Source organism: Canariomyces notabilis, assembly GCF_033297395.1.
Source record: "Canariomyces notabilis strain CBS 508.74 unplaced genomic scaffold N656scaffold_28, whole genome shotgun sequence".
Lineage (NCBI taxonomy): Eukaryota > Fungi > Ascomycota > Sordariomycetes > Sordariales > Chaetomiaceae > Canariomyces > Canariomyces notabilis.
The window spans coordinates 281,375-308,479 of record NW_027041850.1 but is presented as its reverse complement, the minus strand read 5'-3'; the positions used below and the strand labels follow the sequence as shown (position 1 = coordinate 308,479).

The window sequence follows — 27,105 nt, the reverse complement described above, 5'->3', positions numbered from 1 at the left end:
AGCCAGCGGTGGGCAATGAGGGAACTACGTCTCAGGAGGCGAACTTGCAAGTAGCGGGAGCGCTTGATGCGAACGACGCCCTGATCGAGGGCAATCTTGATCCGGATGTCCAAGCCTTGATGATGGAGTGGTGGCGTACGCCGGTAAATGAGATGGATGGACTACAATTTGAATGCAGCCTGGTTCATGTGGACGCTCGCTCACAAGCTGTTACAGAGAGCCCGGTTGGACAAATAATGATGATTCCTCAGTACGTCTCGCCTTCGTCGCCCGATATGACGCCGCCACGGGTGAGATCAAGCGAGTTCAGAGAACATGAACATGAATCAGAGAGATACGGGGAACTATTGCTGCCAGATGATACGCCCCTCTCGACAGCACCAAGCAGATGTCCTACTGCGGAGCACGACACATGCTTCGGTGTTGTACGTTCAGGCAGCCTCCCACTCCTCAGTCGCGTCTAACTCGGATACAAGGTCCTGATAGAAGTTGAAGCGACCACATCCACCAAGACCAAGCTGGGTGACACGCTTTATGATGTGCGGGTTTCTGGGGACATCGTAAAACTATACCACATGGACGAATTTGCCGGATTGCTCATCTCAGAGTGTCTGGGCTCGCTCGTCGAGGCATTCCCGGTTCATCTCACTGCAACCCTGGCAAAAGAAACAACCAGAATCGAAAGGGGCTCAAAAGCTGGCACTCGCCGCACTGGTCAAAAGACAACTGAGACCGACAAATTAATGGCTCGCCTGCTTATTTATGGTTTCAAGAGCGACACAGACGGCATCGGGAAACACCTGTCGGACGCTGGGCTATACCTTCAACACCCGTCCATCGCCGAGTATGACGGGCGCACCGAATACTTCAATCCTCATCTACTCCTCCGACCCGGAGCGCCAATGCCCAGAATCGAGGATTTGACTCTTGATTCGGATGCAGACACATCTGCCGGAACGGTGACGTTGAATGAAGTGAGCAAGAACCGTCTGTGGAGGCTGTTCAACGCAGCAGACGGACATGCTGTGGTTCCTGATGTGAAAGCTAGCCGTAGGTTGGCTTGTGACTTGCAGGAGTGGGTTGCTTCCTCGGCTCGCACCGAGCTGACCAGTATTTTGTGGTCTAGGTCAACTCGTTACTGACTGGCAACTAGTCATCAATTGGCCGCGCTGCAGATGATGGTTGAGAGGGAATGCGGGATGGTTACCGAGGCAAAGTTCCCAACCTTGTGGGAGCGGTTTGGCAGTGACGACAATCCCAGGTAAGGTCTATTGTTTACAGATCAGTCTCTTCAGCTTGCTAAGCTTTCAATGCTGACCCCACCGAGATATCGACATATAATATTTGGAAGGCAGGAGCTCAACCCAGCTCCGCTTTTCGGAGGTATTCTTGCCGATGTGAGTGCGAGCGGCAAGTTTAGAGAAGAAAGTGCCTAGCAAGACTCAGCTGACTCGCACAGGAAATGGGACTAGGCAAAACGCTGAGTGCTTTGGCCTTGATCTGTTGGCATCTGGATTCAATCGCAGCCCACCAAGTTGAGATCCCCGAGAGCCGTCAAACAACGATCATTGTTGTCCCAAAGTCAAGTACGTCTGGCCGCATTGCTGACCGTTGGTTGTGCTTCGTGTAGAGCTTGAACTGGAAGAGACCCAGCTAACTCTCGTTGTTAGTACTCCCAGGGTGGAAGCAGCAGATTACAAGGCAGGTCGAATGACTGGTTTGGAAAGTCTATCAAGTAACACTTGAGTTGGAGCTAACTTCGGGGCCGGCGTGGTCCACAATAGTCACATCAAGACGGGCCAAGTCAGATGGACAACCTACTACGGTCCTTCCAGACACCAGAGACTTGCTGGATTGTTGCAGTATGACATCGTTCTCACCACCTACGACGTCCTCCGTCATGACTTTACTTTACGCCGAGATCGGGAAACGGTCTATTCCCTTCAGTGGCACCGAGTGATTCTCGATGAAGGTTCGGCAACCGAACTTGATCTGTACTTTAAGTCGCTGATGTTCGTCCGTTGACTAAACTTAGCACACCGGATCCGCACACGCTCCTCTGCAATTCACCAAGCCGCGCTGTCCATTTCCTCCCTTGCCAAGACTCGCTGGTGCCTCAGCGGAACACCGTTACAGAACTCCCTCGACGATTTTGGAGCTCTCCTCTCCTTCCTTCACGTTCCAGGTTTGCATGAGAAGAAAGACTTTGACCGGATAATCGCGTTACCGTACCGAGAAAATGATTGTTTCAGCGCACGTCGATTGCAAGATCTGATTCGAGCCACTTGCCTGCGACGCACGATGGTTCAGATTGGGCGGAGCCTGGGCTTGAGGCCTCCAGTCGAAACCACCACGCATATTGAGCTGAGCGATAATGATCGAGAGCTATATCTTTTCTTTCAGAGGAAATGCCATCTCCTTGCCCGGGATGCTGTCGAAAGGAAGGGAAAGAAGAAGTCAACTGGGTCCAAAATCGGCAAGGGAGAGGATAACCTGTTAACCCTCATCAATTTTCTGCGCCTGATCTGCAACTACGGAGAGCGAATGCTTCCCAGCAAAGCAGTCACGGCGTGGAGAGAAAAGAATCCGGCCGCGGTGAATTGGCAGATGCTGCGACGCGCCAAGGGGAGATGCTCCAAGTGTGATGGACCAGTGGGGTTTGGCGAGGAGACGCTAACACTGCCTTGTGGCCACGACTTGTGCCCTTCTTGTTTGCTGGACGCCGAAGAAGAGAACAAGGAAGACGAGGAGGCTACGTCGACCCAGATATGCAGAGTGTGTCATCATTCATCTGCCAGTAGTGGTACGCGTGAATCGCGCTATCGGTCGGCGAAGACGGAGGCCCTGATCCGCAATCTTCGAGAGGAACAACGCACTGGTCCTGGCGGCGTCAGCTCAAAGAGGTGAGAGCCACCTCAGCAGTTTCCACGAGCATATCGGTTCCAAGTACTTACCTAACATCTACGCAGTATCGTCTTTAGCTGCTGGACAAGAATGCTGAATCTTGTAGAACTAGACCTTGACGCTGAGGGCTTTACAACGAGCAGAATTGATGGGACGTTATCGTTGGATCGCCGTCAACAAGCCCTCAGAGACTTCACAGAAAACCCCAATTGCAGGGTTCTGCTAGCAAGCATCAACAGCGCGGGCGAGGGGTAAATCCATGTCACGATTACTCACCCCATGAAATCACCATGCGATAAATATCTAGGAAGCTAATTCCAAGCTAGCATCGACATCACTGCTGCAAATCACGTCCATATCCTCGAGCCACAATGGAACCCCATGACGGAATATCAGGCCATCGGTCGTGTCCAGAGACCTGGTCAGGACAAAGTGGTCACAGTAACGCGATACATTGTTAATAGGTCCATCGAAACTGTCAGCGAACCGCTTCCATCTCCATTCCGGCAAGTGTAGCAGTCACATTGCTAACTAGCCGGCAGTATATTCAATGGATCCAATCTGACAAACTACGCTTGATCAACCAGTCTATGGACCAAACCACGATATCGCAGGAGGAGCTAGACGAAGAGCGGTGGAAGGTAAGTCAGGATTGCCCGATCACTGTAAGTTGAACTATTGCTTATTCTATCCGGACAGAGACTTGGTGAATGCCTTGGGCCGAACATAGACTAGCAGAGAGAAGGGGGGTTTCTCTGTCACTACGCTAGCGGCATACAACTCACCCTGACATGTAAGTCTGGTGCCGGCGAAGTGAACAATGATTACCGACACTCTATCAACATCATAGCCCATTGAAGTGTCTGGCTGGGCTTCATTATACTCACTTCTAGATATCCTTACTGACTGTTTGACTCGCCTGTATTAGACTTCCAACCAAAGTACCGGGAATTGTATTATTGCTAGTCACGATAGAGAGCTCTTTCTCCCTTCAACATATACCAGTTCCCTCCAGGCAGCTCCGTTTACCATCAGTCGCTGTTCACTTTCAAGTTCTCAGTCCTGTTGTTGACAATGACCCAGCGCTGAGAAGCAGCGTCGGGGTACGAACTTGGTTGTAGTCAGCCTTGATTTGGAAACCTCAAGGACTATTGCAACACACGGAGAAGATGAGAGTGGTGGATAGTAGTAAGTTAAGCTCCCTGGAGAAGGCTGGAGCATGAGCAGATAGGAAGAAAGTACCTATATTGTGCCTCGAGGTAACCAAACGAAGATGGGAGCACCAGAGTACTTTATATGTATACAAAAGAGAGCTTGCCACAGTCGGGGGGATTTTAAGAGAGCCCCAGTGACACGGCCCAGAACACAACAAGGACCTGAGAGACAACCCGATTATGTAATTAGATGCACTTGAATTGATCACTGCTCCCAGAAGTACTGTACTTCGACCTGTGACAATGATGGCTTGTGTGGTCTTTGCCTCTAAACCTCAACCTCTCCTGTGCCGGCGGCATGCTCCATGTGTCAAGGTTCCGCTCCTGCCGGGCCTATTTCAGAGTTCCTTCAGCTGTACCTGATAATTCTTAAAGGGACGATTGCTGCTTCCTCCTATCGTTAAGAGGTTTCAACCATCAACTGATTTCTTCTTCGCCTGCATCTCCCTCGTCTCCTTTATCTTTTTCTGCTGCTCAAGCAACATCAACTGCATCTGAGAATCCTGAACGGCATGATCCTCTTGCCCCTTCATCATTAACTCCTTCTTCCTTTGTTGCTCAGCCAACATCAGCTTCATATAATAAGCCTGCTGAGAGGCAAGACTTCTGTTCCCGTCTACTCAACTGTTAGCTGTACCAGACCCGATCTTTTTTGTTCCCATTTTGCCAGGGCTGCCGTCCTGTGTCAGAGAATTGCCGGGTGGGTTCGTACCTGTAGGAGGGATCTTGGGTTCCCCTTCTTCCCAGAAGAGGACGGACTCGTTCTTCTTTCTCACCTCTGCTGTTGCCTCGACCAGTTCCTCCCAGGAGATGCCCAGCCACTTGCTGATTCCCGTAGGCCCCTTGAGAGATGAAATCGGCAGCCCGCGTACGGGGAGCAAGGAAGGATTAGCGCCATGGTGTAGCAACCACTGTAGGAATCGAGCACTCCGGGCCGTGTCTTTCCGAGCCGCGGCAATCAGAGGTGGTCCTCGTCGGTAGTAGAAAACTCTTGGTGCCCCTAGGCCTCTGTCGCCGTTGACATCGGCCCCGTGCTCAAATAACCAGTCAGCCAAGGTAGTTGAGCAGGTGGTTCTCGCTACATCACAGAGTAGTAGACTCCAGTGGGCTTTTGAAGTCTCACTCTGATAATTGTGCTTATCCACATAGTCCCAAACTGAGAGCAACAGATGTTCCGCTGTAGGGTTGTCTCTGGTTTGCCTGAGGATTCTCATGTGGAAACCCCTGGCCCAACCCGGCCAATATCTGTCGCCGTGTTGTCCGTACAAGTCGGAGTTGTATCCGAGGAAAGACACAAATGTCTCTCCTAAGTACTGCTGGATGATTGTCGGTGATTCCCCACACCGCACTAGGGCGCGCCAGGCAGCTTCTGCGGCCGGTAGATACGAATTAACCAGTAGCAACTGCAATTCGAAGTATCTCAACTGCCCTTGTGTTTTCAGCTTAAACCATTCAAGGAAATGATAGTTGAGTGCGTCCAGTGCAAATGGTAAAAGGTTGACTCCGAGCGAGAGAAGAGTCTCGAGGACAGTAAATGTCCGAGTCGTTTTGACCTTTATGAATAACTCTAAGTCGAAAGAGTACGGAACAAGACACTCCATCGCTTGGCTGTTCCCGCACGACGCTGCTTTTTGGAACACAAGCCACTTATCAGTGACGGTGAGCTTGCCGAACTTTATCGTTTGTAAGATGCTCTCTCCCAATTTATTCTTCTTGATGAGGGCCTTCAGCAGTGCCACCTTCTCGCTGTCCTCGGCAGTGGTCCCCTGGATTTCCCTTGAAGTTTTGTGAATTCCGGGTCGGTGAGCGGTGTCGAGGTGTCGGTCTCGCATCTGGCGCGAGACAAATCCCTCTTCGGAGTACTCGCAGCCAGCTACATCGCAGGTCCACGGGCGATCATGGGTCTTCGTGTGGCTGTCTCGATCGCGTACTGTTTCAAAGCCGAGGCGCTGGTATTCGCAGCCAATGAATGCGCACTTGAATACCCGTGGGCCGTAGTGACGAATAAGGTCCTGGCAGTGACACGACGACCGGTGACCGGAGGGCGGACAGATACGTCGTTCTAGGGAAGCATGCAGTGAATGTGTTATGTGTCTTATTTCGAGGGGGTCGGCCTGTCGCCAATCACCTAGAAGTCGATGTTCAGTTGAAGATCCGGTTTATGCCATAGGACATCCCTACCACGCTTGCTCTCCCCTAACTCAAATAGCCGAGTTGCAGCCGCGTCTTGCAATTGAAGCTCGCCAAGTACCAGCTTGTAGGCGTCGACAGTGCCCTGCTGAGAGAGATGTGCTAGGGCTTCGTTGTTATATTGTCGATCCAACGCACAGAAGTTGTCATTGCCCCTGAAGGCTCTGAGAACCTCAAGACGTTGGACGAGCCGCCCTAGCCTGTCTGGATCTCCGGCATCACCGGTCAACTTGAAGTATGACTCGACAAGTTTCGCCCACATGCTGGAAGCGTAGTGGTGAAAACGATAGACGCCGTCAACGACATTCTGCTGGAATTGGGTTTCATCAATATCGCAATCATGATGAGTCTGGCAGAGATAATCGATGCAGCAAATTGTGAGTTTGAGGGTGTAGCGAGAAGCATCCAAAGACTCTTTGATATCTTTGCTGAAGAAATATCTGGGGTGATGGTTAGTTCGTTTCGGGCACTGCTTCGGGGCGAGAGGTGGTCGTACTGCTTCGCGGTGAAATGTACAAAGTGAAGCTCATCATTGGCATCTTCCACAACCGGGCCACAAATTCGAACAATATCCAAAACGGTCATCCCTGACATTCCAGTGGGACGCTGTTCAATATCGGCTGGGTTGATCAGGAGGGCTTGTTCGAGCTCCCGGATCGTGAGCGGTACAGGCGAACAACCAACCCAACCCAGTATCTGGCGAGCTTTTTCACGCACGGTATTAGTAGGAAGATGTTCGTTAATTCGCCTCCAAATTCTCTCGTAGCTAGAAAATGTTAGCGCCGGAACCATTCTGAGAGCAGGCGGACTGCGTCGTCGTACGCTTGGTTGAGATCACTCGGGAGGACCGTGAGATCCCGCCGTATCTCGTCAATGGAGTGAAGAAAATCCAGACTTCTTAGAATGAGATGAGCGTAAAGGAACATTCCTGGTAAAGTAAGCTTTCCGTGCATGGTTCTCGATTGGGGGGCTGATAGCTTTAGTCATACCCTTGGCACCCACCGCAATGCGGTCCCTCAACTGGTAGATCTCGTCCAGCTCTTCAGTGCTAAAGGTGCGGTGATGGAGCCATTCAGCAAATCGCTGTTTGACAAACAAATCTATGCTCGAGGTGTTGTGAGAATCTGCTCGGATAGGCTTGGATACCGAGTCGAGCACGAGCTTGATCTGCGTCTCCGGCCTGCTGGAGATCAGCACTCGGGCTCCTTCGCAATTGTTCGAAATCTCAAGTAGGCAATTCAGTAGCCTATCTGCCACACGATTATCTATCTCGTCCAACCCATCAACAATGATTCTAGCGTTATCTAGCAAGTTGACCATGTTGACGAGGAGCGTAACAGCCGCAGAGCGGTCAATCCGGAGAGAATCTAGATTGGCAGCCAGAACCATATCCTGAAGATTTGGGTCCCCTCGGGCGAGCTGAAAGATAAGCGAATGCATCACCGAAAGCTCAGATGTGTCAGGGATGTCGTGCGAGAGGAGCACAAACGCCGTGCGACAACGCGATATTGAGGCTTCAATGACGCAGGCAGAGAGATGGGATTTCCCTTAACAGCTTGTCAGCAATCGCACAAGCCTCAAAACGTTTTAAGGGGATTCTCACCGGCTCCGGGCAATCCGTGGAGCCAAATAACTTTGGAAGAATCCCCGGTGGCCTCCATCCACTTTACGACATCCGGGTCGTTGAGTAGCCAGTTCGCAGTCCCTGGGCAAACATTTCCTAGCAGGCTCTGGAGCTTCTTGTCATAGAAAAGCGGGTGTAAGTCTGTCTGTAGAGTGGAGTATTCAAGAGTTCGTCGAGTTTGATGTGTCGATTGGATGTCTTCCATGCGAATCTCGTTGCGCAAGTCGGCTGTATGCCTCTTCATTTTGTCTATGATCTCGTTGAGTTCGATTCTTTTCATCGGCCAGAAAGCTTCAAAGAGCGTCTTCCATTCTGAAGTTCAGTAGTGAATCTTAGTGCCATGGCCGCATCATAGACGGCGTAGGGGAGCAAGGGGAGCTCACTTCTCATGCTGAAAAACTTGAGAGCTACCAGGTAAAACTGCAAGATGTCGTGGAACAGGGTGGCCAACACCTGGTTGACATGGTCTTTGTGTCCGAAGAGCCTCGCCGCATGATCCAGTTCTGGGAGCAAACCGCCAATCTTCTCAAGCGTCTTGGCTAGCTCGTCAAGAGACCTGGTCAGCGTGCTTGTCAATTCAATGAGCAGTTTGATTGGGCCCCAAATGAGGGCAAGAATCTCAGGCTTGGCTGAGACAAAGGTGTCGATGGCTCTAGTATACGCCCTCATGCCTTCCAAGTATGGCTCAATCCTGGCTAGGTTCGTTAGGTGAGCACGTTGGGTGCGCTGGAGCTTGTCCGTCAAATCGTAGACCTGGTCGATCGAGGTTGTCGACAGGATTTCCTGGTACCGCCCCTCGTCATCCAGCCCAGCCCTGAATGTAGCCATCGCGGTGGTGAAGGCCGTCCAGGCCGCGCTGGATGGTGCTGAGGCCGATGACATACTAGCTGTTGTCCAGTGGTTTCATTCGCACCAAGATTCAAACTTAGGAAATATTTTTTTTCATGGTATGGTCGTGAGATGTCGAAATGAAATGTGGGTAGTTGCCTGAAACGCAAAGATGCGAAGCCGCTCTTGCCCGGTAAATGCGCATGCCTGAACAATTTCTCGCAGCTGCTTCGCCACTGCTATACGTTGTCAGGACTCAACCAATCATGGGATGCAGTGATGCCTGACATGGCTGCCGATAGCTTCCTGACCCGCCTCTGGCAGGAGGCCGCCAGGCAACATAAGTAGGTAGGTAGGTACAGTAGTAAGGTACAGTCCATACAATACAAAATATCACGCAGTCAGTCCTCAAATTGTCCACAAAAGCAGCAGCTTGCAAGACGGGCAGATGCCAATGCACACCTTGAAATTTGAATACACCCACCAGCAAAGGTTTTGAGACTTGATACCTAAGTCTAGTACAGCGGAGACGAAGACTAATGGCCGGCATTGTCTCAAATCCCAAATTATGGCCCATAAGGGTGCCCAATTGGGCTTCGTTGTGTTCCACCATGGTTGCCATCACAATTCGTCTTGTGCGCACCACATGATGCAGACTCATATGTCAAGGTGAACTGTATGTTGCTAGTGATGATATGAATTCGCCTCTCCCTGCTAGAAGACTAGTGGAGAGTGCCTGGTTCTGCCTTCTTACTCAGATACATAGGTAGTAGAGACGTCCCTACAGCTGTAAGACCTTGTAGTGGAAGAGTCCAATGAAGAAAGCTACCTAGGTGAAGTACCAGTGAACTTCCTGAAGCCAACAGCGACTCAAGGTGACCCCGTCCGGTCAGGACCCATACCCATTCCACAGCAACTGAACCCGGTGACCTCTAGGCGATTGTTTCCCTTTAACTTGAATCTTTGCTGAGATGGCCTTCGACTCGCTGGTGGGCCACGCAGCGGAATCCAGCATCTCAGGCGAAGCTATGAAAAGGCCAGCCAACGATAATGGCGCTACAAAGTAGTAACAAGCTCCAGAGTGACAATGAAGGGGACATTCTTTGTTGTTACACAGTTCATTGTCACACTCTCCAAAGTGACACTCTCCACTGTGACACTCTTCATTGTCACACTTTCTTGTGGGTTGAAAGTTTTCCCACTCAAAGACGAGAACTCGGACAGGGGTACCAGTTCTCAATTCTGGTACCACGACAACGACAAACTCGGTGCAGCGCTCCGTCGCCTCCATACGGATTCGAAAGAAAGTCGTGTATCGCTCTCCTTCTTCCTTCTCAATGAGTGCACACCTAATATCACGTCCCTCGGAATATCCGACCGCGCATTCAGGCCATGTCTCCAGAACATCAATCCCCGGCCCTGGATCAACATAAATATAATCATGCCTGTGTAGAGGTAGCCAGCCAGTTTTATCCTTGGCTCCGCGAATGACTACCGTCCTTCGAATGATTGTAGGTTGCCATTCTATTTTATCACCACGGAGAAAAAGAGCAATAGGATGTCCGAAGGATCTGGAGACAGCATGTCCGTCTTGAACTTCCTTGGCCGATATAGGAAAACCTAGAACACGGCCGTCAACCTCGCATGGAAGAATGGCAAATGTGATGCTTGGAGTCCTTGTAGTAAGGAATAGTTCGACCGATATTTGCAGGCCAATGTTGGTGATATGGTATGGTGCGTCGTAGATGAATCCCTTGGTGACAACCTCGATCTCTCCACAATTCGCGAAATCTTTCGGCGATTGGGCAAGCATCCCTAATCTCTCTGCCCGAATCTCGAGTCTCCGGTTGTAGCCCCATGCGAAGATGGACTGGTCGGCGAATTGTTTGATAATCTCCTGCTGCAGGCGTTGGAACGCTTTTTTACCCTCACCATACAGGAGCGGCATATTGACTCCGAAGATGCCCATCAGACAGTATGCTTCGTCTTCTAAGCGTGTCGTCTGCCTCCTGGCCGCCCAAGACATCTTCTGCGCTGCACAGGCCCGGGACCAGTACTCCTCAGTGAGATAGCCCCCGCCGATTCCAGTCACCGCCTCTATGGTATGCCTGCCCGTGTGCCTCTCCGTGATATACTTCCAGTGTTTGTTGAAGCACGAGCTTCGGGGCGAGGAGTTCCTGCAGCGTCCAGCCTCTTGTAAACCAGCGACTCTTTCCAAAGCCCGATTGCGGGGCAACTTTCGTATCTTCAACGTCAGCCATGAAAGCGATGCAGAGTTCCGCCTCCTTGTACCATTGATACATGGAGTTGATAGCCTCCGAAAGCTCCGCACTGCTCTCTTTGTTTATGCAGCACGTATCGACCCAGATGTAATCTGCCGTACGTCGATGATTATCGAGCATCTCCGAGTTGAGAGCGGGCACGAGCTGCGCGAAGCGAACGATCTTCTGGTAGCCGCTTCTACGACGCAAGGATTCATCCTTGGCCCTGAGTCGTTCACGATGCTTCGGTGGCTTTTCTTCGATAATGCCCGCGGCCACTTTCTCCTTGTAGGCTTGCAACCATGTGTACTCCTGAAATGATATTTCCTCGTCACCCCAAGTGTGGGATAGGATATAATACGGCGGAAAATTTCCACCCAAAAATTCCTCCAGTTCAAGGGACTGAACGTTGATGAGCCGCATGTTCGTACTGAGGAGTGGAAGAAGACTATCGGTAGGTGTTCATGTAAATGGAGGCGAGACTGGATGCCAAAGTGCTCACAGTGGTTGCCTAAAACGAAAAGATTCCAAGTTGCTCCCGACTTGCCTAATAAAATGCTTAAGTCCGAGCAAGAAATCTTTCACAGTTGCTGCGCCACCACCCACGTTGCCAGGACTCAGCCCATGAGATACCCGACATGATGCCGTCCAATGGCTGAAGCAGACCGGAGCTCCGCCACGGAGTGTATGAATGTATGTACAGTACATAGGTACCTTCCAGACAGTATAAGAACAGTACGGTACATGTAGGTAATGTACAGAACTTTCCTCAGCAGCGGGTAGCCTTATGGCTTTCAAATTGTCGAGTTTAAGACTGTGGCATGTCAAACTCGTCGACGCCCTTAACGAAGGGAAACTTGAAGGGTTTGGAGTACGTAGGCGCAACGGAACATCACAATGCGTGCCACGCTAGGCTGCTATCAGGAATCCGCAAGCGCCCGACTTTTCGCTGTTTGATTGTCGTTCAAATCGTGTGGGCAGGAACGACGCCTAGGCTGACTGGCTTCAAGCTCTTTCCTGCTTTTAATCGAGTCTGCGGTGCCTCCTTCGAACGAACATTGATGATTGAGCTACTTTTTCAGGCCAAGCATCGCATTGTGCCAACTGTCAACTTCCATTGCATCCATCCATGATCGCAAACTCTCTCAGGTACGATTTAGCACGGACATCACCGGCTTGACGAAGTTCCTCTCCCTTCATGGTCCAATCCTGGGCAGCGTATGCATTATAGGTGCATTACATGGCAATGTATACGGCCTAGACCCAACATGGAACCGATACCATACCAACTCCGCTCCACCGGAAGCATATACTCATCCTGCCCGATCCCCAACATGCACACAAGCCAAACCGGGACACGCCTAATCGACCTTCTCCCGGGCTCCGGTAACCAGGTAATCGAATGCATCATGCGGCCCATAACCCTCAACCTCCCGCCCGAACACCCAGCGTTCCCGTCTTACGAAGCCATCTCATACGTCTGGGGCGATGAGACCTTCCCGCAACCCATCCTCGTCAACGGCCGCTTCCTCGCCATCAGACGCAACCTGCACAACGCGCTATACCACCTCCGCCACCCCCGAGAATCGGGACGCCGCCGCACCCTTTGGGTCGATGCCCTCTGCATCAACCAATCCGACATGCACGAGCGGAACCATCAAATCTCACTCATGCGCAACATCTTCAGCAATGCGCGCCAGGTCATTGCCTGGCTGGGCGAAGCCGACTTGGACTGTGGCGGCGACATGGAGTCGGAGTCGGACCTTGCCATGGACTTTCTGGCCTCGGACGTCTGGACGAAGACACCAACGACGACAGGGACAGGGACATGGACAAGGCCAGACCCAAGCCGCCGGGGTGCTCCGGGGGCTGCTCCCTCTGCCACTGTAATTCTGGCACTTGCGGGTCTGTTCTTGCGGCCGTACTGGACGCGTGTGTGGATCGTGCAGGAGGTGGCCATGGCCAGGAAGGTAACGCTGCACTGCGGCGACAGGCAGGTGCCCTGGGAGCGCCTCGTGCAGTTCATGCCTCACACCCGCATCATTCCGAGCTTGATCCCGACCGCGGTCGCAAGGGAAACAGGCAGCAGAGCCCCCGATATTTGGAGGGCGTTCGGGAGGCCGCGGAAACTGGTGCGGCTGAGTAAATTAAAGAAACAGAATCCGATCGATGTCCTTCGTGAGGCGGCGGATTTCCAAGCCAGCGTGCCTGTGGATAAGGTGTATGGGCTGCTCGGGCTTTTTCCCGCGCCGGTGCAGCAGAGGTTGGTGGTTGACTATGCCAAAACCTTGAAGGAGGTGGTGCGGGAGGTGATGAGGGTGTATCTGGAAGAGACCATGGACTCGGAAAGAGGATGCGACTTGAGCTTTTTGTCAGTGTTTCCACCATTTGCTGAGACTGGGCGTGAGTCTGGTGAAGCTGGAGCTGCAGGGTATCCGTCCTGGCTGCCCGACGTTAGGAACCGGGTAAAAGGCATGTCAGAATGGTATGATCCATCCAAAGGGCATGAATGGAGTAGGCGCATTTCGTTTGACTACCCAGAATTACATGTCCCAGGGGTCCTCATTGGTGTGGTAGAGGCAGTTCTTGGGCCGGTTGAGACACGGAAGTCATCGCTCGTGGCTAACCATGCCCGATGGGGACGGTTGCTTCAAAGCTCTTCGTTCCAGGAGCTCAAGAATCTTGCGATGGAGCGCATCAGAGAGACACGTCGGGGCGAGATAGGCCATAACTTTGATCTTGCTTTCTTTCACATGGTGGCCGGCCTGAGGATTTTCGCTCATACACAAGAAACGCGGACATTCACCTGGGTGGAATTATGGGCGGCAGCGGAGGAGACAGAGATGACGGGCGACCTTGGGCTGATGGAAGGGGTTTACGATCAGTTTGAGATTGTCTTCAAGCGGCTACACTATCGGAAGCTGTTGCTCCTCTCGAATGGTTCGGTGGGACTGGGCCCAGCAGAGTCACGCAGGGGCGACTCAGTCCATGTTATGCGTGGATGTGGTCTTCCGATGGTGTTGCGGCGAGATGAAGGACAAGAGAAAGCTCCTCGGTACACTCTCGTGGGCCCGGCTTATGTGGATCGAGCAATGCATGGAGAAGCGATGGCGTTGAGCACTGAAGTTCTACTACGAATACGATGAAGAAGCCGGGAGCTCCGACATGAATTTTCACCGCAGATGGGTACTATCCAGTCAGCGGTAACGGAAGGAAGGGTAGCTACTTATCCGCATATCTCCTCAGACCGGTTAACTCTAACGATCCTGCTTAGGGAACCAACGTCGCGAAGCTGTGATCGGTTCATCTGTTTTTGGCCCAGATAAGCTTGGGGCGAAACTCTGAAGAATCATGGCTGGTGCAAAAGAACATGCTCCGGCAAGTAGGAAGCCTAGGTATGTAGGCGGTCGCTAGGTATGAGCCCAGAGCCACCATGAGGTGTTCTTCTAGCCCTGGTTGCCGCCCCAAAAATCCTTGCAGCCAAAAGTCGCATCAAAGGCCATGATACAAAATTTCACAGGTCTCACTTGCTCCAAGACAGAAGACAAAGGACCAACTTGAAACTAAGCCAAGGTAGCAACACAATCTGAACTCACCTTCGTGGTATAAGCGTAGTCTTGCCCATCATAAGACACAAAATAGTAATCTGTAGCTATTAGACGCACATTTTGCGTCATGTTGTTTGAACTGCACCTTGTTCTAAGTGTTTCAGATTGTCACCGGTTTATCATGTCAAATGGTACTAGTATTCTACGGGCAATAGGTGATTCAACAGAGAATATATCACAAATACAACGGTCTTGTATGAAGAGTGAGGCTAGACGGTGGTTTGTTGCATTCAATTGGGTAGTATCCTTTGTAAAGGGTTGATTCTAGTTTCATGAGCCCTCTCTCAACTCTTTGAGTCGGGTCCAGCTCCCATTATTGATGCTGTCTCTCAAGTCTCAAGCAACCTCAACTCAGGCCCGGTGTGAGTCTCAAGGGTCGTACTCTGAGCAACTACAGTACATACCTTAATCTATAAACGCACACTCATTCACGGGAGGATAAGAGTTAATCCTTCCCTTGAGGATTCCGGGGTCCTACGCGCTAGCTCTTATCTTCTTATACCTTCTATTGTTGGTTTGAAGTTAAATACATCCAGATAACCCCTATTTGCCCTTGTCACCGGTGTATTATTTGAGATGGATCGCATAGACGAGATTTCACGGATGATCATGGAGATGATCGTAAAGATGATCCTCTATGTACTCTTCGGAGTGGTTTTTGTCTATCCGGTCCTTAGCGCGCTATGGATGGCAGCTGCATGGTACTGTGGTGCGTACAGCATCATCATGGCGCTCATCGGCGGAAACCCGGTGCCAAAATTCACTGTATGGCAGTGCATTGTCCTGGCAGCGCTGGCATACACAGCATTCGTCTGGGCTAAATCCCGGTCTCTTCCTCAACGACAAGCGGAGCGCACGACTAGGGGACTCGTCAACCCATATGTGCAGCTGAGCCAGGATGGATCGACGGCCATGTACTTCAAGATTCAACCCGGTTCTTTGTCCTATCGGCTGCAGGACCTGTCGCATGCTCAACTCAGAGGTTATGACTTGGGGCGGGGGGTGTATGCCTTGTTTCTCGCCGCTGGCGAGGGATCTTCCGAGTCCAGCGCTGTCCCCGGACAGTTGAGGAGAGGAGATGATAAGATCGCCCATGCCCACCTTAAGGATGCGTCGATTCGCCTCGTCTGGTATGCAGATGAGGATGTCGAGACGGTAATGGGGGAAGGATGGGAGAGAAACGCCCCTTATGTGCAGACGAAAAGTGTTTGTTTAGACATTTCGATCGCGCCATTCGAAAGGAAAAGACGCCGATTCCCAAAGGTGTGGTTTTGATCCACACGTCGCCTAAGGAGGAGAAAGCGGTACTACTGGACGCCATTCTCCAGTCTTCCATCCGGTATGCACGGCCAACGCGATGGGATACCCGCTACTAGCGGTACTAGTGTTTCTTTACTACATGTTGTAGTCCATAGGCTAGGTTAGAGTCATCAGAATGAATTGCCAGTCCCCTTGAACTGCAATGAAGTGATCACAATCGTTCACAGACCGCGAATGAGCCAGGCTGAGTGGTTGAGTAGGTGGGTTACACGTACATTTTCATGCAAGATTACGTAGAAACTCAACCACATCGAAGGATTCTGGTTCCTTGAGAGCGGGTTGGGGGCGACGGAGGTTCCAGCCACCTACTAGGGAAAGGGGGGGGCCTTCGAATGTTCCTTGCATTACTCCCCGCCGGGCACTTCGACATGCGCAATGACGTCCCAGATGCCATTTAGGTGGGCATTGATGTGAGGTGTCATGTTGATATTATCAGTAGGTCCGAGTCGTTAGTAATTTAGGTGTCCTTCTCACATCAACCGGTCAATAGTAGGAATCATGATAGATCCAGGGATGTCTTGTTGTCCCGGCCTATGCTGAAGACCCCCTTTTCCCGGTATGATATAGGGCTCCCAAAAGGGCAAGACCGAACAGCTTGGAGCGAGCCGGGAGGAAATCTCAGAGGAATTAAAAGTTCTCGGCTGTATGACGCTCTTGATCTAGACGCGGTGACGGTGGTGTCAGAATGCTGGGTTCGCTCGAATGCGAATGGACCTAGGGCATCTAACATACCTTAGGTAGAAAACACATATATCCATGATGCGAATGGGCATGATAGTCGAGTGTCAAGCAATAGGTACCACCTAACCAGAACAATGAAGCCAACGACACAGCATGTGAGGTAGATACTAGTAGTACTGTGGTAGGTCCCGCATTTCCCTATGTAGAAGGATCTTCTGTTCCTACTAAGGCAAGGTAGGTAGGTAATCAGACTGACTAGAGCGTTTCCTTCACCTTTTGTAGAGGCGGAATGAATGTCACGCTCCAAAGTAGTAGTGTTGTATACGAGAACGAGCAAGGTTGCGTTGCAGCACATAGCGCGTGGTCTTGACTGCACACAATCAAGGCTCTTGCAGCTAGAAGCACGCTACCGCCTTCCAGCCTCACAGGCGTAGTGGTGGTAATGCTACCTAAACCACCGCTATGTATGTACAATGATCCTTCCGCCAAGGCTTGAGTGAAGCAGCTTTCCGGGTTTTGGAGTCACAACCATTCCCCGGATTCCCATGGCTAGGCCGGATGTCAATTCATCTCTTGTTTACACTCGCACTAGAGTTCTTGGTTGCCAATTGTGGCAAACCTACCTATCCAAGCTATCTCCCGGTTTTGGACTCACTCTTTCATTCGATTGTAGAAGTCAGCCGACTCAGCCCCGGGCCTTTCCGCATCAGGATCATAATGTCACGCAGATGCTGCCACTACTTCCTGTTGCGGCCACCTCTGGCCGCGAACGAAACTGTGTTGCGTCTCTGAGCGCTAGCGGGGGAGCTTCAAAACCGGTTTATGCGAAGTCCTTCACCTGCAGGAGCGACGATGGCTTCAATGCTGGGAACTTTGCTTCCATTGTTCGATACACCACCCAGTACTCCGTAACGGAAAAAGAGCTTAAGGATCAGCCCCAAGCCGATCAGTATCTTCAGGAATATTGCTAATTTGGGGGCCAGTGCCAGGGACTCGGAGAGATCCGAGCGGTAGATCGGCATGAACAGGGGTTAAGATAAATAAACGTCCAAATCCCCCTATCACAGTGAGGTTATGATCTCCCTGTTCCTTGAGCTGCATCAGGTTGGCGAATGAGTCCGGTGTCAAACGCCATGGCTTTTCTCTCCGTTGTGCTGAGTGCATTCGTCTTTGGTTGTGGCCTCGCAGAAGCCGTAGCCATTAACAATGCAACCGACACTTGCAAGGAGATTGCCAGGAGCATCTCGGACTCAAGCAGGGTCATTTTCCCGAGTAAGTCTGCCTCATACTAGAATTACTGCCGGGAAGTTAATGCCCATCCTGCCAGTCCAAGCTGCGAGCTACGCAGATGCCATCAGCCACTGGTTCCTCTCATCAAGCGACACGCCAGCCTGCGTTGTGAAGGTTGCCTCGGCCGAAGATGTCTCGGTAGTCCTGCAAATCGTGGGCTCTTCCCGCACACAGTTCGCCGTCTATTCGGGCGGCCATGCGTCAAATCCGGGCTTTTCCAGTACCAAGGGAGTACACATCTCTCTTGAGGACCTGAACCACATCTACTTGTCTGAGGACCAGAGAACTGTTACAGTTGGGTTTGGCGCGGTAAGTGAAAAGGGGCAGCTGTGGTAAACAACTACTAATTCTTCGCCAGGCATGGATAGACGTGTACAGGTATTTGGAACCTTACGGTCTGAACGTCGTTGGAGGAAGAGTTATTGGTCCTGGCGTGGGCGGATTCACTCTTGGGGGTGGCTTTTCATGGTAAGTACAAGAAGCTTAACTAGTAGCTGGTGTCGACTTGAGGGGGCCAGCATGCTAACCAGGGGATAGGAAAACAAACCAGCATGGTAATAGACTTTTGACGTTTTGGGTTTCATGCTTAAGGCAGTATTGTGTTTCACTGCTAACGTCCCCTCAGGTTTGACTGTAGATACCCTGAAGAGTCTTACAGTTGTGCTCCCGGTGCGTCTTGTCTCACTCAGAGGTGTAATCAGCGTACGTTGGCCGTTGTTCTAACAATGGTATGCCCTAGAACGGGACCATTACCACGGCCTCCAACAATCACAACCAGGATCTTTTCTTCGCTCTTAAGGGGGGGATGAACCGCTTTGGCATTGTCACTTCTGGCGAATTCTACACCCACCAGCAGCCTCCCAGAGTCTATGTAAGTCCGCCTCGTATCAAACACGATGTGGTACAATACAGAATGCTGACATCAACAAGGGTGGCCTCCGAGTCTATCCTCCCACCTCGGTTCAGGCAGTTCTTAATGCCACTGTGAACTTCTTCTACGACAACAAAGACCCCAGAGCCGGGCTCATTACCACTCTGGACGCAGGGAGCTTGGAACCCACTGCCATGGGAATTTTCTTTTTTGACGGCCCTGACAAGCCGCCAGCGTTTGACGAATTTGACGGCATCCCAGCCATTTTGGATAACGTCGGGGAGAAGACCTGGACCTCGTTCCTAGCAAGCATCCCGGCGTACCTCGTATTGAACGCCAGGGGCGCGTTTGCCACCGTTTCCACATCTGAGATCTCTGCGAGCTTCCTAGCGGCTGTCCAGCAAGAGGCTGAGGTTTGTTTACTTCTAATTAGATGGCCTGAACGCGCGCTAATCTTGTGCAGGACATTGGAAGGGTAGCCGAACTTCACAGCGGTCTTACAGTCAGCTTTGACATCGAGCCCTTCACAGACTATGGACAGCATGCAACCGAAAGTGCATACCCACACGCTGATTCTCCCCTTCCGGTAGGTCCAGACTTCAGTCCGACAGCACTGCATTCAGCTATGTGAACAGTGACGCTGACATCAGAAAGCTCAACTTGTACTTTGCCTGGACGAATCCTGCCGAGGACGACTGGTGGCATGCCCGCATGCGCCAGGCAACCGAGAGGCTGAAGCAGGTAGCAATCGAAGAGGGCATCTACAAGGACACTTATACGGCCTACCCGAACTACGCGCTGGCTGGGACCACGGCGGAGGAGCTCTATGGGCAAAGGAATGCCGCGCGGCTGAGGAGTATCAGAAACCGGATTGACCCTGACCGGATTATGGATCTTGCGGGTGGATTCGAACTTTGAGCGGTGTCGCTGAGGGCTGCGTTGGGCAGGGGGATGTAAATACTATATATACTGAGTGTATACGAGATTGCATGTGCGCTTTAAGCATGTGCATACTTTGCTTCACGTACTGCAAGGGCCTAGTCTGTTTCCCAGCTGCCCCTTTACCTCACGCTGATGCCGTTCTAGTAAGGCACCCGGCATTCTCCTCAGCAGTGATGAAGTTCAGCAGTGCGGATTTTATTGTAACCAGCTGAAAACATTCAGTCACCTACCTCTACACATGTGCCTTGCGCAGTGCATTAATGCGGGTTCCGAATTTGTTTCCGATTCCGATCCGAGTCCCGGACGCCACTCGGCCATTCCCCACTTGCACCGGAGTTGTTTACCCCGTAGCGCCGTGCCGGACATGGACCCACCAGCTTTTCTCCCGGGCAACAAATACTGCACGTATCCGTACTCTGTACTTTAAACAACCACCTTACCTTACATACACCCAAACAACAACAACTTGAACCCGCCAAACACCCGCCCCAAATCGCAAAACCCACCCCCGAAAATGCTTTACATCCCCGGCAAAACCCCCCACAACCTCCCCTACGACCCCTTCAAAGCCTGCATCGTCCCACGACCAATCGGCTGGATCTCCACGACCTCACCACACCAGCATGAACCCCCGATACACAACCTCGCGCCCTTCTCCCAGTTCGCACCCCTAACCTTCGACCCGCCCTACATCATGTTCTCGGCCAACCAAACCCCCTCGGGCACCCGCAAAGACACAGTCATCAACGCCGAGTCCACAGGCAAATTCGTCTGGAACCTCGCGACCTACCCCTTACGCCACGCCGTCAACATCACGGCTGAACAAGTCCCCTATGAAATCGACGAGTTTGAGCGGGCCGGGTTGGAGAAGGATTTTTCTAGACTGCTACCGGGGGATGAGACTAATCCCGTGCCCATGGTCAAGGCCAGTCCTGTCAGGTTTGAGTGTGTTTATCACTCGACGATGCGGTTGCCGGGGAATGGGGAGGCGAAGACGGGGATGGGGACGGTGGATGTGGTTATTGGGCGGGTGGTGGGCGTGCATATTGCGGATTGGGCGGTTGGTGAGAAGGGGAGGTTGGATGTGAAGAGGACGAGGCCGATTGCGAGGTGTGGGTATTATGAGTATGCGGTTGTTGGAGGGGAGGGGCAGGTGTTTGAGATGGTGATTCCGGGAGGGGATGAGGCGACGTTGGCGGGGTTGGAGGGGAGTACAGGGAGGTTGGAGAAGTGGCGGGGAAGGGCTAAGGGGGAGGGGGAGGCGAAGGCAAAGTTGTAAGGGGCCGAGGGTTTCTGTGGTTGCCTACACCTGTGGTTCGCGGTTACTACTCCAGTCCAGTCTGTACTGTATATGCTACATGTCCGGTAATGATCCTTTCCCTCCTTGATAAGTACAGTACAAGACATATCAATAGTTGGCCAGAACCATACCGTAAGACCCCGGCTTGATGCTTTGCTGTACCAAACACTTTCCGCAATCTAGCAGTCTGTTCCACGCCTTACTGATATCAAGTCACCCGTTTTCGCAATCCATGTCTCGCCGCCTAGGTTACCAGACCTATCTCGAAGTAGCTAAGGTGGAGAAAGTTAGAAATTACGTGATCCCGGGGGTGCGAGGCTGTGCCGGAAAAGCTGGGCGGTTGGGTCTTCTTGGTCTTGTCGGTCTTGGGCCGGACGAGGTCCTCTGGCTATTTAAGTTGAATACCTGGTCAATTGATCACAACGGTCGAAAATGGACAATATACACTGGTGCCCCCGAGACCTCCTTGGTCTCCACGATGACCGCAAAGCCCAAAAGCTTTCCTCCATCCATATAGTCTACCCACATATCACTTGTCTTGACGGGATACTCATGGTCTGATTCGTGTTCGCTCTCTTCCGAGTCGTCCTCCCTACTAGTACTTTGCGTCAGATATCTCAGCGAGTCCTCTACCATGTCATCTTCGGTATCAGGATTATATTGATGCCGGTATTGCCTTCTCGGGAAATAATGTTGATATATGTGCCTCATGCTTGTTCGCCTCCCGGGCCTCCGACGTATGATTTTGCACCACGGCTCAGCCCCTAGTGGCGTGACGAACACTCCGAGAAGGAGAAAGAAAGACTCTTTGCAGAAGGTCATATCGAAAACTCCAATCGTCACTGTGGAAGGTTTAGGGGCTGGCGGCTGGAGCACCCAGGTGTTTACGTCCCAGTGATGGACAGGGTACACTTCGTGGATTGTGATAACGGTGTGGTCGTAATATGGCGGTGGAGGTAGAAGTCGGAACGACGGTGGTAGTTGCAGGGAGGCGGCTTGCGTGACGTAAATGGTCGTCGGTTTCCAGTTCCGGTGTTTAGTTCCTATTAGCACCGGCGTTAGAGATGGAGGAACATCATCCGAGATGTTTACGTTACGATAGCTTGTCCGAATATGAGCTGAACTTACGCATTCTCAGGCAGACGAGTTCCTTTTGCTCGACAGTAGGATCAAAGCCTGATATGTCGACCGTGACACCATCCTTTTGAACTTTGGCAAAGTGGAAGATCTGTGCGATATCCACCCGCACATAAGTATCCAAGACGCCCGTAGCAGTTGGCCGTGACGTTCTCCTTAGCCTGATCCCAGCCATGACGCCTGGGGTACGTCCGATGGGACAGTCGAGGGCTGCCAGGAATACCTCACCCGACCCATAGCTGTCGTCCTGGCAAATCAATAGTTGCACCATGATTCCCTTACTCGTCGACATGGCGTGCGGACGATGCGACCTTTCGATTCGATGCCGCGCTACCCCGATCGATGTTGCGAATAGGCGTGGAGAGTCAGCCAATAAGCCTGATCGCTCAAAACTTTCGCCATAGTCCTCCCTGTAGCAGGTCACCGCATCTTGCTCCCTCCAGGAAAAAATGGTCTGATCGTCAGTAAGTTTCAGGATCTCTTCCTGGAGCCGCACAAACGCCTTGGAGCCCTCTCCGTATAGCAATGGCATGTTGACGTCGAAGATGCCCAGCATGCAATATGCCAGGTCTTCGACTCGGGTGGTCTCCCGCGACGAAAGCCATGCCATGCGCCGGGCGACGGTCAGCCGCGACAGATCCCCGCCATCCAGGGCGTACTCATCGATGCCGTAAACTTCCGCGATGGCCCTCTTGTGCTGCTTGCGTGTGCCGATAAACGCCCAATCCTTGTTGTAGAACTCGAGTTGTTTTGGGGCGATGAGCTCTTGTAGTGTCCACCCACGCGAGTACCAGCGCAACTTTCGTACGCCAGTAGAGAGTTTGGAGCCTCTAGCGTACACGTTCTTGTAGATCACGCCGTCGCCATCAGCATCGGACAGGAAGGCATAGCAAACGCCAGACATGCGATACCAGCGGAACATTGAGTTGATGGCCTCGGACAGCTCAGCCGAGCTCGTCTTGTCGATGCAGCACGTGTCGATCCAGATCCACTCGTACCCCTGGTTCCTCGCCAATTCACAGCTTTGTCGAATCTTCTCCCATCCGAATTTGGACTTTGCTATTGATTGGTCGCCCTGAATGTCCTCAAAGACGACCTCTTCATCCTCCCACGTGTGGGACAAGATAGCGAACCGAGGCACAGTATACTCAGGCCCCGCGCCGACATCGGTGTCGACGAGCATACCACTCGACCTGCTCTCAGTGAACTGCGTCAACTTGAGCCGGGTCGTGTGTAGTAAACGCATGCTGTAAGCTGTCAGGGAGACCGAAGGTTGGTCGTCTTCTCAACCCGCCGTCATGAGTGATTAGGTATTGAATTCCCAGTCTTGCTCTCGCAGCGGTTGAGAAATGCGGGGTTTTGTGCAGATGCAGCCTGGCATGAAGGACGAGCTAACGGGTAGGTACTACTAGTATCTCAGAACTCAGACCAGTGGGCGCTACCGCAGTGGTTAATGAGGCTCCTTCTTACCGATAAACATTGAATTGATGGGCTGAAAAGTGGCCTCTCAGGAAGGAATATGGCCAGTCTTTACGTAAGTTGTATTTTGTTGCCATTCAATAAGGTTTGTGGTTGTGGTTTGGGGATATGGCCAACCTCCCGGCAAGTGCAGTGGGCATGTGAATAGGTACTTGAGATTTGGTACGTTTGGAGCAACCTTTTCCAATTCTAATGGTCGTATTACAACGAGTCATACCATTGGAATCTTCTTGTTCTAGCAATCTTTAGAATATATACCATGTATAATACCTAGCAGCTGTGAGATTCTCAAAACCATCATCCTCTTCATGTAGGTCGCCTGATCTACCTAGGTACCTAGGTAACCTTGACCCGCATCATCATTCCATCAACAGGCTTGGGCGTCACCTGCCGTGTCTGGAAAAGAGACTCAGCCAGGTAACCAAGGCAATGACACACCTACGCAACTTTCCAAGAAATAGGGGTGATATCGAACTTACCGGGTACATCTCCGAAACCACCTTGAACCGACCCTTGGCATCCAAAATCGGCTTTCCACTTTCGTCCAGACTCAACTCACCAATCCCAACCTAAGGACCCCGTAAGGGTGAGCAGGAGGACCATTTCTCAGGTGACATATAGAGAGACCCGTGCAATCGTACCTTGACAAAGTCAAACCGGCGCGCAACGAGCGCAATCACAACCCGTGCCTCTATTTGGGCCAGCTCCTGCCCGATGCAGTTGCGCGGACCCCTCTCAAACGGGCGCCAAGCGGATATTGGGATCTGGTCGGCCGCATTGTGCAGCCAGCGCTCGGGGACAAAGTCGTTTGCCGTGTCACCATACACTTCCGGGTCCCGCTGGATCATGATGGCGCAGTTGTACACATACACTCCTTCGAGACGGTACTCCCCAGTCGAGGTGTGCACCGTAAGTCCCGATCCAGGCGCCGTTTTGCGGGCGGTGCCGGCTGGAGGCCATAAACGGAGAGCTTCCTTGATTACGGCTGTGGTGTAGGTCATCCGTTGCAACAGGTCTTTACCGCCGTCTGAGAGCAGTTTATCGCGGACGGCGGATGGATTTGGATCTAAGTGTTTAGTCAACCTACTTCCATCTTATATGATGTCAATACGATGCACTCACCCGGGCCGAATATGCTGTCCGATTCCTCCCGGAGAGCCTTCAGAGCGTGTGGTGTACGAGACAACTCGTAGAACACCCACGAAAGCAGGATACTAGTGGTATCGTGCCCTGCAAACAAGAAGGTGCTCAGTTGGTCGCAGGCTTCATCGACAGCCCGTGGCGTTAACGTGTCGATGTCTTGCAAACTCAACGAGAGAACGCTCCGGGATTTGATGGAGTCAGTCTGGCGCTTGTCGAATGCATTACGGACGATCTCTCTAAGCGTTCTCTTTATACGCTTTGCAAGCCCGCGACGTTTCCACTCAGTGCGCGGTGTAAAGAACCATGGAAGATCCATCTGTTCCCTGGCATAGGTCTCGAATAGCTCATGGTAGGTGCGTATAAACTCGCCCGGATGGTCCTTATCCTGGGCACCAAAGTCAAAGTCCATGACGACGCTGCTGATAACATCCAGAGTCAGATTTCCACAATGGAAGACCAGTGAGAAAATCTCGTCGTCCTGTGCGAACTGCTCGAGGCGGTCGACGAAAACAAGCGCCTTTTCCACAATACGCGGCAGGAATGTGATCAGGTGCTGCGGTGCAAACCCAGGGTTGTAACGTCTACGGAGTACCTTCCAGTCTTCGCCCTGTGAGATTATCAGCTAAGTCAACAACTGTGAGATACATCTAGTGTATGCAGGATTGGAACGAGAACATCAAGAAACATACGTCCGCGCCAAGGATTGAAGTTGGACCAGTCACATGGACCATATGACTGTACACCTGTTCCATCTTTGGAAGGCTGTAAGGAAAGGACTTGGAAGCTTTGGATATCTGCTCGGCGACCTGGTGGCTGCGGACGACAACCATGGGCGGCCCGAACGGCCGAAGATCAACAAACATAAGAGGCGGCCGGCCAAGGGCCTCGTTCATAGCAGCAAACGCGAGGTCTATACAAATGCCAGTTAGGTCCATGCATCCTGTGTGCAAGCAGGGGGATTGAACAGAAACTCAAAGGGCAAAATCAGGGAGTGAAACCGTGGAGTCAACTACCTGGATGACCGTTTGGCTTGCCCGTACGAATGAAGCGGTCAAATGTCTTCAAGTGTCCCAAGACAAGGGACGTCGGCATCTGCGGAAACATGGCATATTGCTTGAACCTCTTGTAGCGAAGCGCTCCGTAGAAGGACGACCCGAGCAAGACAATAGCGGCGACAGCTAGTGGCAGGAGCATATTACCCGGCCTGGCTAAGGTAAGGTAAGCTGCCAAATGATTCGTGGTGATGTTCGTGTGTGCTTGGCCGGCAAAGCGAATCCGGACTTTGAGGTGGCTTGCTTTAGCGGTTAGAATACGAGAAAGACTCTGTCTTGGCAGTTTGGTTGATGATGGTGCGGAGAGAAGTCGTGATTGAGGAGGAACTACTAGCACCCGTTGGTGTTTTGGCTGCCTCATGTTGGGTACAGACATTTGCAGTACCAACATGAAACACTGCATCGGCAAGGCGGGCTGTTGGTGCAACGGTGTAGCTCAAGACCTGCCCACTGAGGTGGTTCTCACAGATCGTACAGTACAAACCTACTGTATGTGGCGAGTGATAGTAGTAATGCTCTCATCCGACTTTTACTGCCTTGACACCAGGCATACTAAGGTACCTAGTACTTTAGCTTCCGAGATAATCGATACGACGAAGAGATGAAAGCTTCTCACAATGGGACCATGGGAGTTTTCCTACAACTTTCTACATGCATTGTAATGTCACCTATGTTTGCAGTGCATGTACCGTAAGGTATGCGCAAGGGGGCGAGCGGGCACGAGCACTATAGTGAAGGGTCTCGGATTTCCAGGGGAAGAAACAGACCTTGATGAAGGCACGGTTTACGGGTCAGCCTCTTGCAACGCGTCGTGTTCATACGCATGGATTCTATGAGATTTCGAGCTCAACCCATCCGTAGAGCCGTAAGGAGTGTCAGTGTCCGAGTCATCTTCTCCTGAAATGGGAACACGGGTTGCCGGAATCGACGTCAATCGAGGCTCGTCTCGCCAAGGGGGGCTAAGAATACTCGTAGTGGGCACTGGGTACAATGAGCTGTGTGAGGGAAAACGACTCGGACATAGCGAGGCAAGCATTCCCTTCATGCTGATCAGTGGACGTTCAGGAACAGGCCTTGGACAGGGTACAGACACGATGATGACATCAATCAGATTCCACATTCGTACCTTGACTCTCCACAATTGTTGCTTGCCGTTCCCGAGGCTTCCATACGCGCGGGTTAAACTGAAGTTGCGTCTCATGATCTCATCACCCAACAATAACATCAAGCCTCGAGGGGTTCTCTTCTAGCAGTTTGGCGC

General features: G+C 51.9%; 10 protein-coding genes across 10 annotated transcripts; 5 read left to right on the top strand and 5 right to left on the bottom strand.

The window, feature by feature from the left end:
• Window positions 1-575: 575 nt before the first annotated feature.
• On the top strand, window positions 576-3,578 carry N656DRAFT_716912 (P-loop containing nucleoside triphosphate hydrolase protein; the record flags this gene model as incomplete). The annotated part of the gene is made up of 9 exons (XM_064812167.1): window positions 576-1,075; window positions 1,154-1,261; window positions 1,328-1,397; window positions 1,460-1,617; window positions 1,785-1,972; window positions 2,036-2,903; window positions 2,970-3,155; window positions 3,231-3,381; window positions 3,447-3,578. 9 exons carry the CDS (start codon window positions 576-578, stop codon window positions 3,576-3,578), a joined length of 2,361 nt encoding a protein of 786 aa, XP_064666557.1.
• A 1,160-nt stretch (window positions 3,579-4,738) lies between these two features.
• N656DRAFT_716913 (uncharacterized protein) lies at window positions 4,739-8,814 on the bottom strand (the record flags this gene model as incomplete). Its single annotated transcript, XM_064812168.1, has 8 exons — window positions 4,739-5,671; window positions 5,777-6,246; window positions 6,300-6,748; window positions 6,805-7,074; window positions 7,131-7,236; window positions 7,298-7,855; window positions 7,912-8,244; window positions 8,316-8,814. The coding sequence occupies 8 exons, from the start codon at window positions 8,812-8,814 to the stop codon at window positions 4,739-4,741; spliced, it is 3,618 nt and encodes a 1,205-aa protein (XP_064666556.1).
• Window positions 8,815-10,820: 2,006 nt separating this feature from the next.
• On the bottom strand, window positions 10,821-11,444 carry N656DRAFT_801406 (HET-domain-containing protein; the record flags this gene model as incomplete). The annotated part of the gene is made up of 1 exon (XM_064818121.1): window positions 10,821-11,444. The coding sequence occupies one exon, from the start codon at window positions 11,442-11,444 to the stop codon at window positions 10,821-10,823; it is 624 nt and encodes a 207-aa protein (XP_064666555.1).
• Window positions 11,445-12,481: 1,037 nt separating this feature from the next.
• On the top strand, window positions 12,482-12,742 carry N656DRAFT_674032 (HET-domain-containing protein; the record flags this gene model as incomplete). The annotated part of the gene is made up of 1 exon (XM_064810464.1): window positions 12,482-12,742. A coding segment is annotated over one exon (261 nt), but the record flags the coding sequence as incomplete, so codon positions are not given.
• Window positions 12,743-15,280: 2,538 nt separating this feature from the next.
• Window positions 15,281-16,044, top strand: N656DRAFT_831967 (uncharacterized protein; the record flags this gene model as incomplete). Its single annotated transcript, XM_064818645.1, has 3 exons — window positions 15,281-15,784; window positions 15,871-15,968; window positions 16,038-16,044. Exons 1-3 carry the CDS (start codon window positions 15,317-15,319, stop codon window positions 16,042-16,044), a joined length of 573 nt encoding a protein of 190 aa, XP_064666553.1. The 5' UTR covers window positions 15,281-15,316.
• A 1,719-nt stretch (window positions 16,045-17,763) lies between these two features.
• Window positions 17,764-19,742, top strand: N656DRAFT_738900 (FAD-binding domain-containing protein; the record flags this gene model as incomplete). The annotated part of the gene is made up of 9 exons (XM_064812775.1): window positions 17,764-17,902; window positions 17,958-18,229; window positions 18,279-18,388; window positions 18,458-18,474; window positions 18,546-18,589; window positions 18,660-18,791; window positions 18,851-19,204; window positions 19,255-19,377; window positions 19,446-19,742. 9 exons carry the CDS (start codon window positions 17,764-17,766, stop codon window positions 19,707-19,709), a joined length of 1,455 nt encoding a protein of 484 aa, XP_064666552.1. The 3' UTR covers window positions 19,710-19,742.
• Window positions 19,743-20,180: 438 nt separating this feature from the next.
• Window positions 20,181-20,949, top strand: N656DRAFT_738899 (uncharacterized protein; the record flags this gene model as incomplete). Its single annotated transcript, XM_064812774.1, has 1 exon — window positions 20,181-20,949. A coding segment is annotated over exon 1 (702 nt), but the record flags the coding sequence as incomplete, so codon positions are not given.
• A 454-nt stretch (window positions 20,950-21,403) lies between these two features.
• Window positions 21,404-23,704, bottom strand: N656DRAFT_783647 (HET-domain-containing protein). Its single transcript, XM_064815995.1, has 3 exons — window positions 23,641-23,704; window positions 22,162-23,578; window positions 21,404-22,076 (listed from the first exon to the last, which is right to left on the bottom strand). The coding sequence occupies exons 2-3, from the start codon at window positions 23,414-23,416 to the stop codon at window positions 21,451-21,453; spliced, it is 1,881 nt and encodes a 626-aa protein (XP_064666550.1). The 5' UTR covers window positions 23,417-23,578; window positions 23,641-23,704; the 3' UTR covers window positions 21,404-21,450.
• Window positions 23,705-23,919: 215 nt separating this feature from the next.
• On the bottom strand, window positions 23,920-24,715 carry N656DRAFT_783646 (cytochrome P450). Its single transcript, XM_064815994.1, has 3 exons — window positions 24,291-24,715; window positions 24,129-24,218; window positions 23,920-24,045 (listed from the first exon to the last, which is right to left on the bottom strand). The coding sequence occupies exons 1-3, from the start codon at window positions 24,648-24,650 to the stop codon at window positions 23,986-23,988; spliced, it is 510 nt and encodes a 169-aa protein (XP_064666549.1). The 5' UTR covers window positions 24,651-24,715; the 3' UTR covers window positions 23,920-23,985.
• On the bottom strand, window positions 24,589-26,211 carry N656DRAFT_783644 (cytochrome P450). Its single transcript, XM_064815993.1, has 3 exons — window positions 25,806-26,211; window positions 25,482-25,702; window positions 24,589-25,399 (listed from the first exon to the last, which is right to left on the bottom strand). Exons 1-3 carry the CDS (start codon window positions 25,984-25,986, stop codon window positions 24,728-24,730), a joined length of 1,074 nt encoding a protein of 357 aa, XP_064666548.1. The 5' UTR covers window positions 25,987-26,211; the 3' UTR covers window positions 24,589-24,727.
• Between the last annotated feature and the right edge of the window lie 894 nt (window positions 26,212-27,105).